General features: G+C 40.0%; 1 protein-coding gene across 1 annotated transcript in view; it reads left to right on the top strand.

Annotated features, from left to right (window-relative positions):
• Nucleotides 1-14,908, top strand: part of RORB (RAR related orphan receptor B) — a 196,106-nt gene that overhangs the window by 156,300 nt on the left and 24,898 nt on the right. The window contains exons 5-6 of the mRNA XM_025423306.3: nucleotides 10,362-10,483; nucleotides 11,918-12,050. Coding sequence (XP_025279091.1) covers nucleotides 10,362-10,483; nucleotides 11,918-12,050 — 255 coding nt within the window. The remainder of the gene's footprint in view (nucleotides 1-10,361; nucleotides 10,484-11,917; nucleotides 12,051-14,908) is intronic.

Genomic DNA, 14,908 nt, shown 5'->3' with positions numbered 1-14,908 from the left:
AAGGGGCCTTAGCCTTAGCCCCAGGCCTACCAGGTCACGTTAGTCACTGGAGAGAGTCTTACTTCACTCCTCTGAAAATTTTAACATCCCCTTGTTCTTTGCCACCTACAGAAGAGGCTGCTATTTCTAGAATCCTGCTTTCTGTCTCAAGAGAAATTTCCCAAATATGGGGACTGGACTAATCAACTCCATTTGTCACATTTCTGGGATCTCTACCACGGCCACACTATTATATTAACCAGTCCATGGCCGTGCATTATTCTAGAATGTCCTGGGACAAAGAACTACAGTTCTTTGCTAGGGTCATTCAAATCCATATCTTTCTAGATACCTTTAATAGCTTCACAAAGATCTAAAATCACCTAGTGATATGTTGTAGTCACTCTAGTATCTAGCCCTGTGCATTTACTGGAATAAATGGCATAATATATACAAATATACTTCGTGACCTGCAAGGCTCCTCTAAACAAATATAAAGATGATTTACATTATAAGCAATACAGAGATATGTATTCAATTCAAGTACTTGTACATGTATGCATATTAGTCACTATATGCTTTACCCCTATTAATACAGCTTTCCTAATGTGCTAGCATTCACTACTTTAGGTGAATATTCTAACTCACTATTTCCATTTTGAGTTGCAGTTGTGCAAAATTGATCTTCATCAGTGGACTTTTCCTAGAGATACTAGTTTGGGATTAATTTTTGACTCCGAATCCAAAACTTCATAAGAAAACTCCAAAATCCACCAACCAAAAAAAAAAAAAAAAATGCTATTGAGAAGCTGTCAGAAAACCAATTCCACTTTATACACTCAATTTCAAAAGCCATAGTAGATATGAAATATTCTGCAGTAAGGAAGAGGAAAGGGGATTTCCAGAGGTTCTGCCTTTGTCGAGGAGGGAAATGTTTATGCTCATAAGATAATCTCTAAAACCACCTCCACTGTCGAGCGGCATTTCAAGGCATTGCATGCTTAGACACTGGCTCTTGGAAAGAGCCCTGAATTGCGTTTCCACAGGTCAGGATGGATAGGTACTGCTTTAGCCATACTTCTGAGCACCTATTTTGGGAAGAGCTCATTAGGGTTAAAGTACCACATGGGCTGCATGGAACACAGAAATGTCATTTAACGGCCAGGTCACTGGAGGTTAATACACCTTGGTGTTATTGGAATAGTATACAACCACTTTGAGAGCCTCCCCTGTCAACAGGTTCAGGATTTACTTCCATGATGCTTCCGGATGTGGAGAGACCTGTTGGAAATATGCCTGGCTTGGAAAGACTTTTGTCTTTGTTTGTTTTATTTTCATTTTATCATTTTGATTTTATTTTAGGATCTAAACTCTCCTGTGGCAAAAATACTTTCAACACTAAGAAGAAAAAAATGTACCATTTAAATTTGGGCCATATTTGTAAGGTCTATTGTGGAATGGCTCTCTTGTTTTCAGACAGGTTTGTTGTAGGCTGACTTGGTGTTAGACTACTCAGGAAACACTTATTTTAAAACATTAGCCTATTAATGGTGTTATTTAAGTGATCAAGTTACTTTTAAAAATTCAGATTAAATGTTTGAAAATGTAACGGTTACCTCAGGTTTCCTCTGAATTAGCTTAGGTCAGAAGTACATTGACTTAATTTCCAAAAGGGAGTGGTGATGTCTTCTGTTTAAATTCACAGTTAATCCCTATGTCCACAAAATCCAGATAGTAAAAGTCAATCCTGATGATGCCCTGAGCAATATTCATAATTAGATTTTCATGATTTGTGACCTGCTAATTGTCCTTCGGGTTGCATGTGGAGGTGCAGCCTTTTGAAGAGAGTAGGGAGAGATTTTAATGGACTCTGGGTTCCGTTGTTCTTGTTTGTTCCATCTGAGACTCTTCAAGTGCTTTTAAGACCGTGAGCCGAACTCTCACCCTCTGTAACTCTGCAAGACATCTCCCTCATGAGTCAAAACAAAGAGAAATTCCCATGCAGCCCCTCAGACTCTAGTCGCCATGCTCTTAGGAGATGTCTCTCCTGCCAGATCCTTCTGTAGAGAGAAAATCAAACCCAAAGACACCAGGATATTCAGCTGTTAAGTGACTTCCCAAAGGTCACAAAGTGGAAGTCTGGAGGGGTCCATAGTGGCTTCCTCCCTTAGAACTCGTCAATTCCAGGACATTGAAGTAAGCTGGGGTTTGCTGATTGTTCTGTGAAGGAGGTCTTTCACTATGAAAGTTAACTTTGAGGGGCGCCTGGGTGGCTCAGTGGTTAAGCATCTGCCTTTGGCTCAGGTCGTGATCCCAGGGTCCTGGGATCGAGTCTGGCATCGGGCTCCCCGCAAGGACCCTGCTTCTCCCTCTACCTCTTTCTCCATGTCTCTCATGAATAAATAAATAAGAGCTTAAAAAAAAGAAAGTTAATTTTGAAATGTAACATTTTCATAAAAGATTCCTTCTTAATTTTATTAACTAGTTTGAAGAAAAGGAACTGTATTTTCCCAAAAGTTAGACATACACTATTGCAATAAAACAAAAACACCTGTGATCCCAAACAGCTTTCCCTTATAAAATTATTAAGAAAGCACTCTTTTAAATGGTTAATTTGTTTTACTGTTTAAGATGCTGTTTTGTTTGGCTTATAGTCTGCTTAGACACAAATGCTATATAGATTCTTCCAGTTTTTCTTTCTGCTTTACATTCTATTTTCTTACCTTCTATTAAAAGTGCTGTTACCCGAGCTTCTCAAAATTTGAGAAAATAATAGCCATTTTATTAACCATCCATTCATTCAGTCTTTGCCCAGATACTATTATTACTTGTAGTAATGGTAATCTAAATTTTCATTGTTTTTCACATTACATAATCTCATATTTTGTTAATACATCTGGAAAATTCCAAAAACATTTTGGTTCAGGTCTACATGAAGTAAAAATCTGTTAGACCATTTTTTGTTATGATTATCAGCAATAGAATTTGTGTGAAAAGGAGACCAGATGCTATCTTAATTCACTGGTGAGGGAGTAATGAGTGGTTAGACCATGGAAACTGAGCCGACAAAGGAGTTAGAGGTTATTTATGCCTCCAATCCCTTCTTTAAAGAATTTGAGAAACTTAAATGCTAAAAATATACAACTGTCTTAATTGAGGCTACACATCACTAATAGACGGCTGCTTTAAGCTTAAATGTTACTGATGTCTTTATGCTAACAACCCAATTCTATTTATGCTGAAAAAAGAACGATTTCTAAATGGAGATTAGAAAAAATCAGAAAGGTCCGAAATTGACATTATCGTCTCCGACACTGTCGCCTGTGACACCTCAACCAGTACGCTTGTTCTATTTAATGACAGAAAACTTACAAAACCAGTAGTCCGTGGTCAAAAAGCCAAAACACACATTGGTTAAATGTTTCACCTCTCAACCAGTTGTTCTCATATATTATCATTACTGCCTCAGAGCGTGGATTCCAAGGAATCTTGATACTCTGAAAACCTAACACAGGCACTTAAACCTTGCCTTGAGCAAGTCCGTAGAGATATCCTGGCATTAATTCAAAGTGAATCCCCTAAGAATTCTACTTTCACAATAGTAGTACAAACGAAACAGAGAATTGAGTGGTTCTCTGGATCCTTAAGGCAAGTGATAAATTAAAAATTCATTAATCATTTTGATTGAGGCTGGGATATAGTATTTTGGGGAGAATATTTCCAAGTTTAAAAGAAATCCCTTGTGGAGGAAAATGAATAGAGGGTATAGTTCACCAAGAAGAAACCATCCTTTCTCATGAAAAAAAAAAAAAAAAAGGAGGGGGAGGAGAAAGAATTAAGAAGTTCAGATGCAACCCCCTCTAGTGCTATATATAGCGTGGAGTCTCAGCTTTCTCGCCTTGGTACGGTTGGACCACGGGTGCTCTTGGTAATAACACTGAAAGCAGCAGTTTTTAAAGATATACTCAACTTTCCCAGCTCCCAGGATGTGGGATTCTAATGAAACCACCTGTGTAATCCGTGTCAGAGATGCTACAGCCTTTGGAGAGCACCATTTGCTGAAATGTCTAGTGAGAGCTAAAATAAGCCCCTTTGGTGGAAAAAAACCCGCTGAGTGGTTGAAATCAGAGCTGCAGAAGGTCACTTGCTATTTTAGAAGCTGCAAGCTGGTCCTCATTTTATAGCATTAGAGTTATAAACAAGAAATTGTCACCTTACTTGTCAGTTTACTTATTTCTCACCGAAATACACACACATAGCCTTTTTTCTACCTAGAATTAGGTAATTTAGATGACTTGTTGCCAAACTTTGCTTTACTATGCAGATGAGTTCGTATGCAAAATTATTTTTCATGTATGTCTTTAAGCATTACTTCAAAATATTATTTTTACATTGTGATATGCTTGATCTTTAAAACTCCATTTACCTTTGTGAGCTTTATCATACATCTCCACCATCTCTAAACACCTTCAGGAAGGACTTCCTTCCTACCCCCTTAGATTTATTCAACAGATCACAATGAAGACTAATGAGGATGGGGGAGGAATGTGGAAATCCTTTAAGTCTCAGAGACTAGGGAGCCAATTCACTTCCGGAATTATTTAGATACAGTCCATTTGGAAAAGGAAAGAGGTTAGTTCCAGCCCCAGGGTTCTATAATTTTTGTACATACTGTTGAGAATCACCATCAATTTTATTCTAGCGTTCCCTTCAAAAATTTAATCTTTCTCTTCTTATTGCTCACATCATAAGTGGATTTAAGATTACCCCTAAGAGTTCCAGGGAAGTGTGACAATTTTAACAGTATTTTTTTTTAGTGTTTTTTTCATCAAAAATGATCGAGTGAGTATATTTGCTTATATCAGTTTTCTAAGCCGCTTTATTGGGGTATGATTGGTGTACAAAAAGCTGCATATAATTAAATATACAACTTAGTGAGTTTGGAGATAAGTATGCCGCAATCTGTGCCATAAATGTATCCCTGTATCAGTTATTTTAAGGATTATTCTTACATTTGAATCGGACGCTGTTTCTGTCTCATAAAGAAAGTTACTTAATACTTGGAGTTACGAATTTTGCTAGTCAGTTATGCCTTGAGTTCCAACCAACCTTCCTTCGAGAAAAGTATCAGGATCAAAGTTCCAAAAACAAAACAGCAACTTTATTAGGGGAGAGGGCTGTGGACAGAAAGTGAGAGCAAAGCATTGTTCGTGGAATTAAAAAATAAAAAACAAGATTCACAGACTTGACATGAACACACCGTTTTTCCTGGCGGCATCCGTGTTTGCATTTCACCTCACCGGTGATTGAAAAGAAATGACTAGATGGAGCATATCAGATTGTTTTTCTCATTCCTTGACATCATCGTATGAACCATCGAAGCAGCCTGCGTACTTGGAGTGAATTGGACAAACCTCTATCTCACTGAACATGCACAGAATCTTAACTCCTGAGAAAAGGTAGCTAACTCTTCATTTCCACATCATCCCTGATCCCGGGGAGAACAGGGCAGAGTTCATGGACATTCACTGCCTCTGCAGGTGGGAGACTATCCCCTTTGGCAGTCATCTGGGCCATACTCCCCAGAAACCCTTACCCCAGAACAGTGGGGCGCCCTCCCCCTTTAACATGCGCACTCCGCAGCCCAAGCTGGTGAAGGAATCCGAGGAAAACTAGGCTCTGACCAGCGTCTGCAACCCAAGTCCGGGAAACGGATGAAGGGTGTGCGATTGCCCAGAAAGATTCCATATCCTCCGCTCTTTGAGCTCAGTCTCTTTGTCCGGACTTCTCATGTGGTCGCTCCCTGGAGAGGGCCGCGTTTACTATTATTACCTTTTCTATTTTTCCAGGCAAGGACTCTTGCAAGTTCCTTTGGCTTCTAGCAGGAACTTTGCATACTGTATTCTTTGTGGCTCCCTTTGTCCCTTCCTCTCAAATCCTTTCTCCCCTTTTCACAACCGCAGCCTCTCAGTCCCGGGAAACCATCTCCTCTGACGGCCGAGCATCTTTCCAGGGGACAGAAGGCGGCCTCAGGCCCTGCTCCCAGGGGACCGAGGCTCGCTTTACCCCGTGCTTTAGGGACCTGAGCCTTGCGGGGGCCTGGGCGGGTTTGCAGCCGGCTCTGGCTCCCGGGGACCGCGGCACCCCCGTGCCTTCCCGGGCCTTGATATTCATAATAACCCTTACATCGAACAGAGATTTGCCTTTTATTTCTCGCCACGGGGTGTGGGAAATAGTAGGCAGCGCTCCATGTGTGACCACCAAGCCCTTGTGAGCGCTTAGGCTTGAAGATCGTCTGACACAGGACAGGACACGCTCTCTCAAATCCTTTGTGAAACAAAGCAGAAAATGGAAGAAAGGGTGGGTGGATGGACATTTTCAATATTACCTGTCCTAACTCAACGTTGGTGAATGCGGCTCTCTCTCTCACTGCCACCTGCTAGTCCTGCGTATCCTGGTTCAGAACTGTCCTGAATCCGGAGGCTCGTCTCTTGCATGACTTCTCACCACAGACTGATTAATCTCGAGTACTCGCTCATGCCACTTCATCTTCTTTGTCTTGGCTAAGATCACCTTTGTAAAACAGAAACCTGACCATATCACCCTCCTGCTTCACAGCTCCCACTACCTCCCACTTTCCTTTCTTTTTCTTTTCTCTTTTTTTTTTTTTTTTTAGATTTTATTTATTTATTCAGGAGAGACACACACACAGAGGCAGACACCTAGGCAGAGGGAGAAGCAGCAGGACTCGATCCCAGGATCACGACCTGAGCCTAAGGCAGATGCTCAACCAGTGAGCCACCCAGGTGTCCCAGCTCCCAGTTTCCTAAAGATAACATCCATCTTCCTCAGCCTGGCTTACTCAGCTGTTGGGTCCTAGGTGCCAGTTTCCTTCCCCGGGCTCATTTCTCCCATCTCTCTCAAGCTCTATGCTGCAAGCACTACAGAGTTCTTGCCAGAAAAGACAGATCTGATTTCAAATCACCATTTGCTAGCTCTATAAAAATGGGTCTAGAGTCACTCACTCTTTCCCTCAGTAAAAGGGAAATTGGTTGTAAAAGGTAAGGATTATAAACAGCAGAAATTATCTAGCTCCTAACTAGCTTTCTATCCATGCCTGTGTCTATTCCACGTGCCAAACCCCCACTCAGACCAGACCAACAGGCATCTTATTTTTCTGCTTCCCCTAGACTGAGTTAGATACATTGTTCTTTGGGCTCCCACAATAACTCAAGGGCATTTATTACAGCATTATAAGATATATGATATGATATATGATACATGATATTGTAAGACCCTTAAAAAAAGACAATGTCCTTTTTAAAAAAATCTGTAACTTAACCTGGTATATAATCATTTTTTAAAAATGTTTGCTGAATGAGTATGTGAAGGCATTATGCTGGGCTTGGCAACCCAGTTCTTGAAAAGCACACATGATCTTGAAGGATATGGGACAAACAAATCCACACAAATAACCACAATGCAAGTGTGAGTGGAATAAAGACCCAGTCAGATGAGAATCAAGTATAACAGAAACTTACCCCTCTACCTGAGGACACAGGGAAGCAGGGAAATCTTCACAGGGAGTGCATGTCTGAGCTGAGTCCTAAAGCATGTGTGTGGATTTTACTTCCAATTTTGCTTAACCTGTCCATGTATTTATTATGCCCAACTTCTCCTTGTACCCCATAGGACCCCAAACTTTGGTGTCAGAAGGCTAGAGATTTTTTGAATTTTGGCCAGTAGCCCCCAGGAGATGTCATAAAGGAATAGATAAAGAGTTTTTCATACAATTTTGAGTGGCAGTTGTAGTTTTGCTTATAAACCCTGAAGCCTGTAAATTACTGACAAATCAGCATATCTTTGAAGATGAAAACAGACTACACCAAGAAGATAAAGGTTTGAAAGCTAGAAAGCCACAGAAATCTTATGTTTTCATTATATACTTACTGAGGAATAGATATGGGTTTTTTTTTTTTTGAGATTCTAAGTAATTAGACTGCCCAAGTGAAATTGAAAAATGATGAACCATGACATACCAATCTATTTTAATATGATGTATAAAGTAATTCCTGTCCTCTTTTTTTACAACATAGGAGGATATTCAATAAAATTTTGAATATAGGATTTTTTTAAGAAGAGATTTTAGAATGATAAGCAATGAAAGTCTAGAAATTCATTCAGCTCAATGCTGAATCCAATACATCCTATAATCATAATTTAGCATTCTGTAGGATCTTCTATATCTAGCACTTAATGGTTCTGATTGAAAAACCCTGATAAATATTGAAATATCTTCCTCCAGTAGCACTGATTCCAAAATTAAACATCTCTGTTTTGTGTCAATTGGAGTCATCCCATTGCTTCTCTAATGAGAAATTCTATAGTACATCCTAATAATGATCACTGTGGCTACCATTTATTCAGTGTTTCTGATATACCAGGCAATGGGCTATATAAGATTTTTTATTTGGAAAGCTCATTAGAGGCACAAGCTTACATGTTTTTATTCCCTACATCACCAAAACTCAACATACTTTATGCCACATATACCAGAAGCTTAGCAAGGTAAAAAGAAGGTACCTTGGGGTGCCTAGGAGGCTCAGTTGGTTAAGCATCTGCCTTCCACTCAGGTCATGACCTCAAGGTCCTGGGATTGAGCCCCACATCGTGCTCTCTGCTCAGTGGAGAGCCTGCTTCTCCCTCTCCTTCTACCCCTCCCCCTGCTTATACTCTCTCTCTCTCTCTCAAATAAAGAAAATATTTTAAAAAAATAAAAAAAGAAAAAGTTATCTCAACACTGCTTTGGGAGTTATCCTGAAGGAATGAAATATGTCTATTGAGAAAGAACAGAAATTGCATTTGAAATGGCATAACCTGAAACACTAGAAAAATTCTATTTCTGTATGAGCCAAGAATAGTTATCAGGCAGAAAATTTGGTCTTCTTCATTCTACTCATCCTGCCCATATTAGAATTCCTGTGTACTTTGGTTCCCAAGATCTCACGCTCTTGATATGCTCAAAAAGCAGAGGGGATTTGAAGAAAACCTCCTACCAGCTCTGTCTAACTGTAGGGGACCCGTTGCAGGTTTTTAAGGAGAGCTGTTGTGTCTGGTTCAACTTCTATACTTCCAAAACCAGAATGTTCAGTTTTAAGAAACATTGCCAAATACAACTCATTTGAGATGAATGGCCCAAAAGACTGACTTTGTTTGTTCCTACTTTTTTATGAATGTAATCATTTTCTCATCTTTAACATTTTTAAAGAAAAATTTCATCTTATAAGAAATTAGAAAGGAGAATATAATGGTCACCATGACCCAACTTCAATAATTATCACCTCATGAGTCAATACTATTTCATTTATATCCCCTCTCCCATTATTTGTCATATAAGATATGGTTCCAAAGTCCAATCTACAAAAATATCAGAGTGTCTAGCCTCTGGCCTTCTACTCTCTTCTCTTTCCTTTATAGAAAATTTATCTTTTTAGATTGTTTTATCTTCTCTTTAAAAATATAAGCCATTGAAGTTATATTTAAATTCCCTTTTTCTGGGATAAACAGTGGGACTCTAGTGATTTTCAAAATACTTTAAAGTCTTTGGGTTATAAATGTCAAGACTGTTAGTGGACTTCTAGGCTGAAAAGCAGGAAATATTGTCATTAGTATTTATTTTAAAAACAATCATTTGAACACTTTACAACTTTTAAGGCCTCAGGTTTCTGACTCAAGGGGGAGGAAAAGGTGGTAAATTTTGATTAAAAGACTTAAAATTGAAGGGCATATGGGTGGCTCAGTTGATTAAGCATCTACCTTCCACTCAGGTCGTGATCTTGGAGTCCTGAGATCTCACCGGAGTCTGGCTCCCTGCTCAGCAGGAATCTACTTCTCCCTCTCCCTCTGCCCACCCCACCCCCCACTTGTGCACTCTCTCCCACTCTGTCTCAAATAAGTAAATAAAATATTTTTTTAAAAAAGACAATAGGGGGGGATCCCTGGGTGGCGCAGCGGTTTGGTGCCTGCCTTTGGCCCAGGGCGCGATCCTGGAGACCCGGGATCGAATCCCACATTGGGCTCCTGGTGCATGGAGCCTGCTTCTCCCTCTGTCTGTGTCTCTGCCTCTCTCTCTCTCTCTCTCTCTCTCTCTCTGTGACTATCATAAATAAATAAAAATAAAATAAAATAAAATAAAAAGACAATAGGGGATAGATAGATAGATAGATAGATAGATAGATAATAGATAAATAGATAGTAGTGTTAAAGACACTCATGCAATTGGAGTGTCTCCAAAGGGATTCCTGTAGTAAACATTCGCAGCTAGTGTCTTTGCAGAGTGAGAATTTATTCACAACCCCTCAAACTGATATTCCTTCTCACAGATCGAATTGCACAGAACATCATTAAGTCCCATCTGGAGACATGTCAGTACACCATGGAGGAGCTACACCAGCTGGCATGGCAGACACACACCTATGAAGAAATTAAAGCGTATCAAAGCAAGGTACTTTGGGAAAGTAGGAAAATGTTTTCCCTGGGATTTCTCTATTTCTGGCTTTCTCAAACCTCAGTGTTACTGACATTTGGGGCTGGATAATTCTTTGTGTGGGGACTGTCCCGTACACTGTAGGATGCTTAGCATCATTCCTAGTCTCTCCCCATGAGATGCCAGTAGCAACCCCTTGTACACTGTTGTGACAATCAGATATTGCCAAATGTTCCCTGGGAGGCAAAACCACCCCAATTAAAAAATAGTGCCCTATTTGAGGGACCAGGGAGCCTATGCCCACATCAAATGACTTTAGGACTTTTTTTTCATGGTGGCTTCCTGGGGCCAGCCAAGTAAGAGAAACAGTTGAGAAATTATAGCAGTAATAATAGTTGCAAATTTGTGCTACAGAGATAAGCAGTAAAGCATCTTAAATGTTTTTTCTTGCCCTACATGTTAAAAAGGACCAAAGAGAAAAAAGATAAGTCATTATTATTATTTCTATTATTACTTTGTGTCCATTAAAGAAGTTTTTAAGAGAATTTGCTGTTATATAGTCATATTACTTTCCTTTGGGATTGAGAGCCACAATTATAAGAACTACTAGCAAATGAAATTTTAAATAAAAAATATAAATGTGTCTATATCTAAATATATGAGGGGCATCCGGCTTGGTCCATCAGTAGAGCATGCAACTCTTGATCTTGAAATCATGAGTTCGAGTCCCACATCAGGTGTAGAGATTACTTTAAAATAAAATCTTAAAAGATATATAAATTAATAAATATATGATTACAACATACTGATTTTTCTCCAATGGAATAATTAAATCTTACCACTTCTATATAAATAAGGAGACAAAAGCATAGATATTACGATGGTCAGTAAAAGGCAGAATTCATACACATGGATTTATGCTTCCCATTCCAAAGAAAATAACCTAAGGATCAAGAGACATTTCTGAGATTTTAAATTACTTCAGAGAGTGATTTGACTTGAAGACTTTACCTTGTAAAATTCTTTTTATACCAAAAAGCCATCTCCATAAGTTCTGGATACAATGCAAAAATCGTACTAGTGTTAGGTGCACATGAAAATAACCATCTAGAAGCCTGGGAACAAAATCACTCTTCCTCGATGCAAGAGTTTGTTTTCACAAAATGGACAAAGTTTGTTTGGGATAAAGAGTAAAGAGACTCTAAATATCTATCCTTACATATTATTACAATGTTTTCATTATTCTAGTCTCAGCACATTGACAACTGTGGCATATCAAGGTTCAAACATGTCAGAACAATATGTTGGAAAATATTGTCTACCTCTTTTAAAGGAATTGGGTAAATTCCGGCCTTGGGCCCTAAGAGAAGCACTGATAGGGAAACTGATTATTTCACTGACTTTCCAAGATGTTCCTTGCTCTGTATACATTCTGTGTTTTCTCTCTTGAAGTCCAGGGAAGCACTATGGCAGCAATGTGCCATCCAGATCACTCACGCCATCCAGTATGTGGTCGAGTTCGCAAAGCGGATAACGGGCTTCATGGAGCTCTGTCAGAATGATCAAATTCTGCTTCTGAAGTCAGGTAAGCAAGGAGAAGATCCATGGAGGGCCTGTTTTAGACCAGGACGTCGTCAACCCTTCCATCAGTGTTGGTTCTGGAAAAATCTCCCTTCCGATATGTGGTTCATTTTTACCACCCACACTGTCAGCCAACTCCCAAAGGAAACTCTCGGTAATAAAAATGCCCTGATACTCATTCAGTTCCCTTTTGAAGTCAAATACAATTTTGCTTATTGAAAGTAGAGCTATTAATTGCGGAGGTTGAGATACCCAGCCTGACAGGCAGTGCAAGTAATTAGCGTGTCAAGGTGGCTGAATTGCTGAGCTAGCTCTAAAACGCACTACTTGCCTTCTGTTGGGGGGAAAAAAATCCAGGCTAGCAGAGCTCTGCCTCTGTGGTCATTTCCAATCATTTTAATGAGGATAGCCTGCAGCCAGTATATACCCGGAGAAACTCCCTGAGTTCTAATCTTTCCCTCCCTTTCTCTCACACATGCTCTCTGACACTCGCACAGTCACTTAGGAGGTAGCTCAAGAAACTCTGTATATGACTGACTTTGCAGATGGTATTACCCAAACAGCAAACAAATTTTCCTTCTTGACCCTTCTTTGAAAATATAAAATAAGAATCATCCTGGTGTTTTTTAACCTCCATGGACCTGGGCCATAGTAATAATCATAACATATATACATGTGTGTGTTTGATAACACACATATATGTTCATGTTTACCCATGACGTCTCATTTAGTCTGATGACATAGGTATTATTTCCATCTTATAGGAGGAGGGGAAGATTCAGAGAAGTGAAGGCTGCATTCAATATCACAAAGCCAATAGATGGCAAAGCTGGTCATACGCTGAACCCGGGCAAGACAGAATAATTATAAGTTGCTGCTGCTGCTTCACCACATGATGAAAGTCAATACAAACCTTGACTCAAACATGACCTTGATCTATCAGTTATCTATTGTTGGGTACAAATGACCCCAAAACCTAGTTCAAATGACAGTGATCAGTGATTTCATTCCCAAAACCCCAGTGTGAGCAGGGCTCAGCAAGGGATGGCTTGTCTCTGCTCCATGTGGTGTTCACTAAGGCAGCTTGATTGAGGGTGGGAGGATCCACTCACAGAGTTGGCGGTATTTGTTAGTGGAGTCTAGAGTTCAGCCAAGGCTCCGGGGCTGCAGGCCCCAGTTCCTATCCAGGCATGTCAGCCTCTCCACAGACGGCGTGGACTTTCTTAGAGCATAGTTGCTAGGTTTCAAAAGCTAGCACGCCAAGAGAACAAGGCCAAAGTACATAGCATTTTTCTGGCTTAGCTTTAAAAGTCATGCAGTGTTATTTTCCATTCCACCCTATTCGTCAAGGCAGCCATGATGGCCCACCTGGACTCAAGGGTAGGAGACATGGATCCTTCTTCCTGATGGGGGAGTGCTAAGGCTCTTGAAGAGCATGTGGATTGGAAGATATTTTTGTGACTCTTTGAGGAAAAAAAAATCTGCCACATTTGATATGTGACCTTGAGCGAACCTCTCTAGATGGTAGTTTCCTCCTTTCAAAATAAAGAGATGGACTAGAAATAATGAATTCCAAACTTATAATTGCATCAGCAGCATTAGAGGAGCTTATTGACCGTTCTAGGCATCATCTGAGGCCCACGGATCTGAATCTCCTAGAAGGGAACCCAGTTCACTGTATTTATAAGTGTCAGATATAACCGGTGACAAAGATGGACACTGGAGAACCACTGCATCATATAATCTTGCAACATCTCTGGCTGCTTAAAAATGTTGACTCTAGTATAAAAGGCACTTAGTCTCCTTAGGCCTCCTGTAACTCACCCATAAAAAAGGGCTAATAAAACTCACCTGAAATGGCATTGTATGGAGCAAATAAAATAAGGAATGTCAGGATCCAGGAAAGTGCCTTCCACCTTATAAATACACAATAAACGGTACCTATTATTGTTTTTGTCAGAAAAGCACTGTCTTTTAATTAAGATTTATAAATCCCCTTCTATGTGTTAGCCCCTGTGCCAGGTGACATATAAGGGAAAGCAAAGAGAAATCAGCAGATCAAAGAAAATAAGGCCCAGACATAAATATTAAGTGGCAGCATAAGAAAGGCACCATGGACACCCTTGAGCCACCATGGGTGTAGCCAAATCACCAGTATAGAACATCAGTAAATGTTGAAAGGGCAAAACAAAGGCAGCAAACTGATTCATTCAATAAATACGTAGGAGCACCTGGATGGCTCAATCAGTTAAGTGTCTGACTCTTGGTTTTAGCTCAGGTCATGATCTCATGGGTTGTGAGATTGAGCCCCAAGTGGGCCCATCCTCAGCAGGAAGTCTGCTTGAAGATTCTTTCCCTCTGCCCCTCCCCCCAGTCACACAACCTCTTCCTCTCACCCAAATAAACAAATAAATCTTTAAAAAATAATAAAATAATACCTTCTATATGCCAGGACCTTTTCTAGACCCCAGTGATATAATAGTAAGTAAAATCACCACCATCACCTATGGCTGCTGACAAGGGTCCTGTTCTGTTTGGGCTAACAGTGAACTCAGAGGAATGCTAGCATCAAGGTTGAACAAATTCCTTCGTGTGGAGACTTCCCCCAGTCTTTGATCTGTGAATGCTGATTATAACTCTCCAAAGTGACATGATATTCAGCATTTTGCCAAAACTCATTTGCCCAAGAAAACTTCATTTCAAACACACCAGATGTAAATGGTGCTCCCAAGAAACACCATGAAGGAGTCCCTATGTAAAGTCATCCTGTGCTGAAGTATACATGGAGTGTTGTCAAAACTGAAGCAGGGAGCAAGTTTGGCCAATAACAAAACTTCTACAAAGTTAAGAGACAGACTTTTC

Source organism: Canis lupus, chromosome 1 (genome assembly GCF_003254725.2).
Source record: "Canis lupus dingo isolate Sandy chromosome 1, ASM325472v2, whole genome shotgun sequence".
Taxonomy (NCBI): Eukaryota; Metazoa; Chordata; class Mammalia; order Carnivora; family Canidae; genus Canis; species Canis lupus.
The sequence above is the reverse complement of the archived record's forward strand: the minus strand, read 5'-3'. Positions and strand labels throughout refer to the sequence as shown.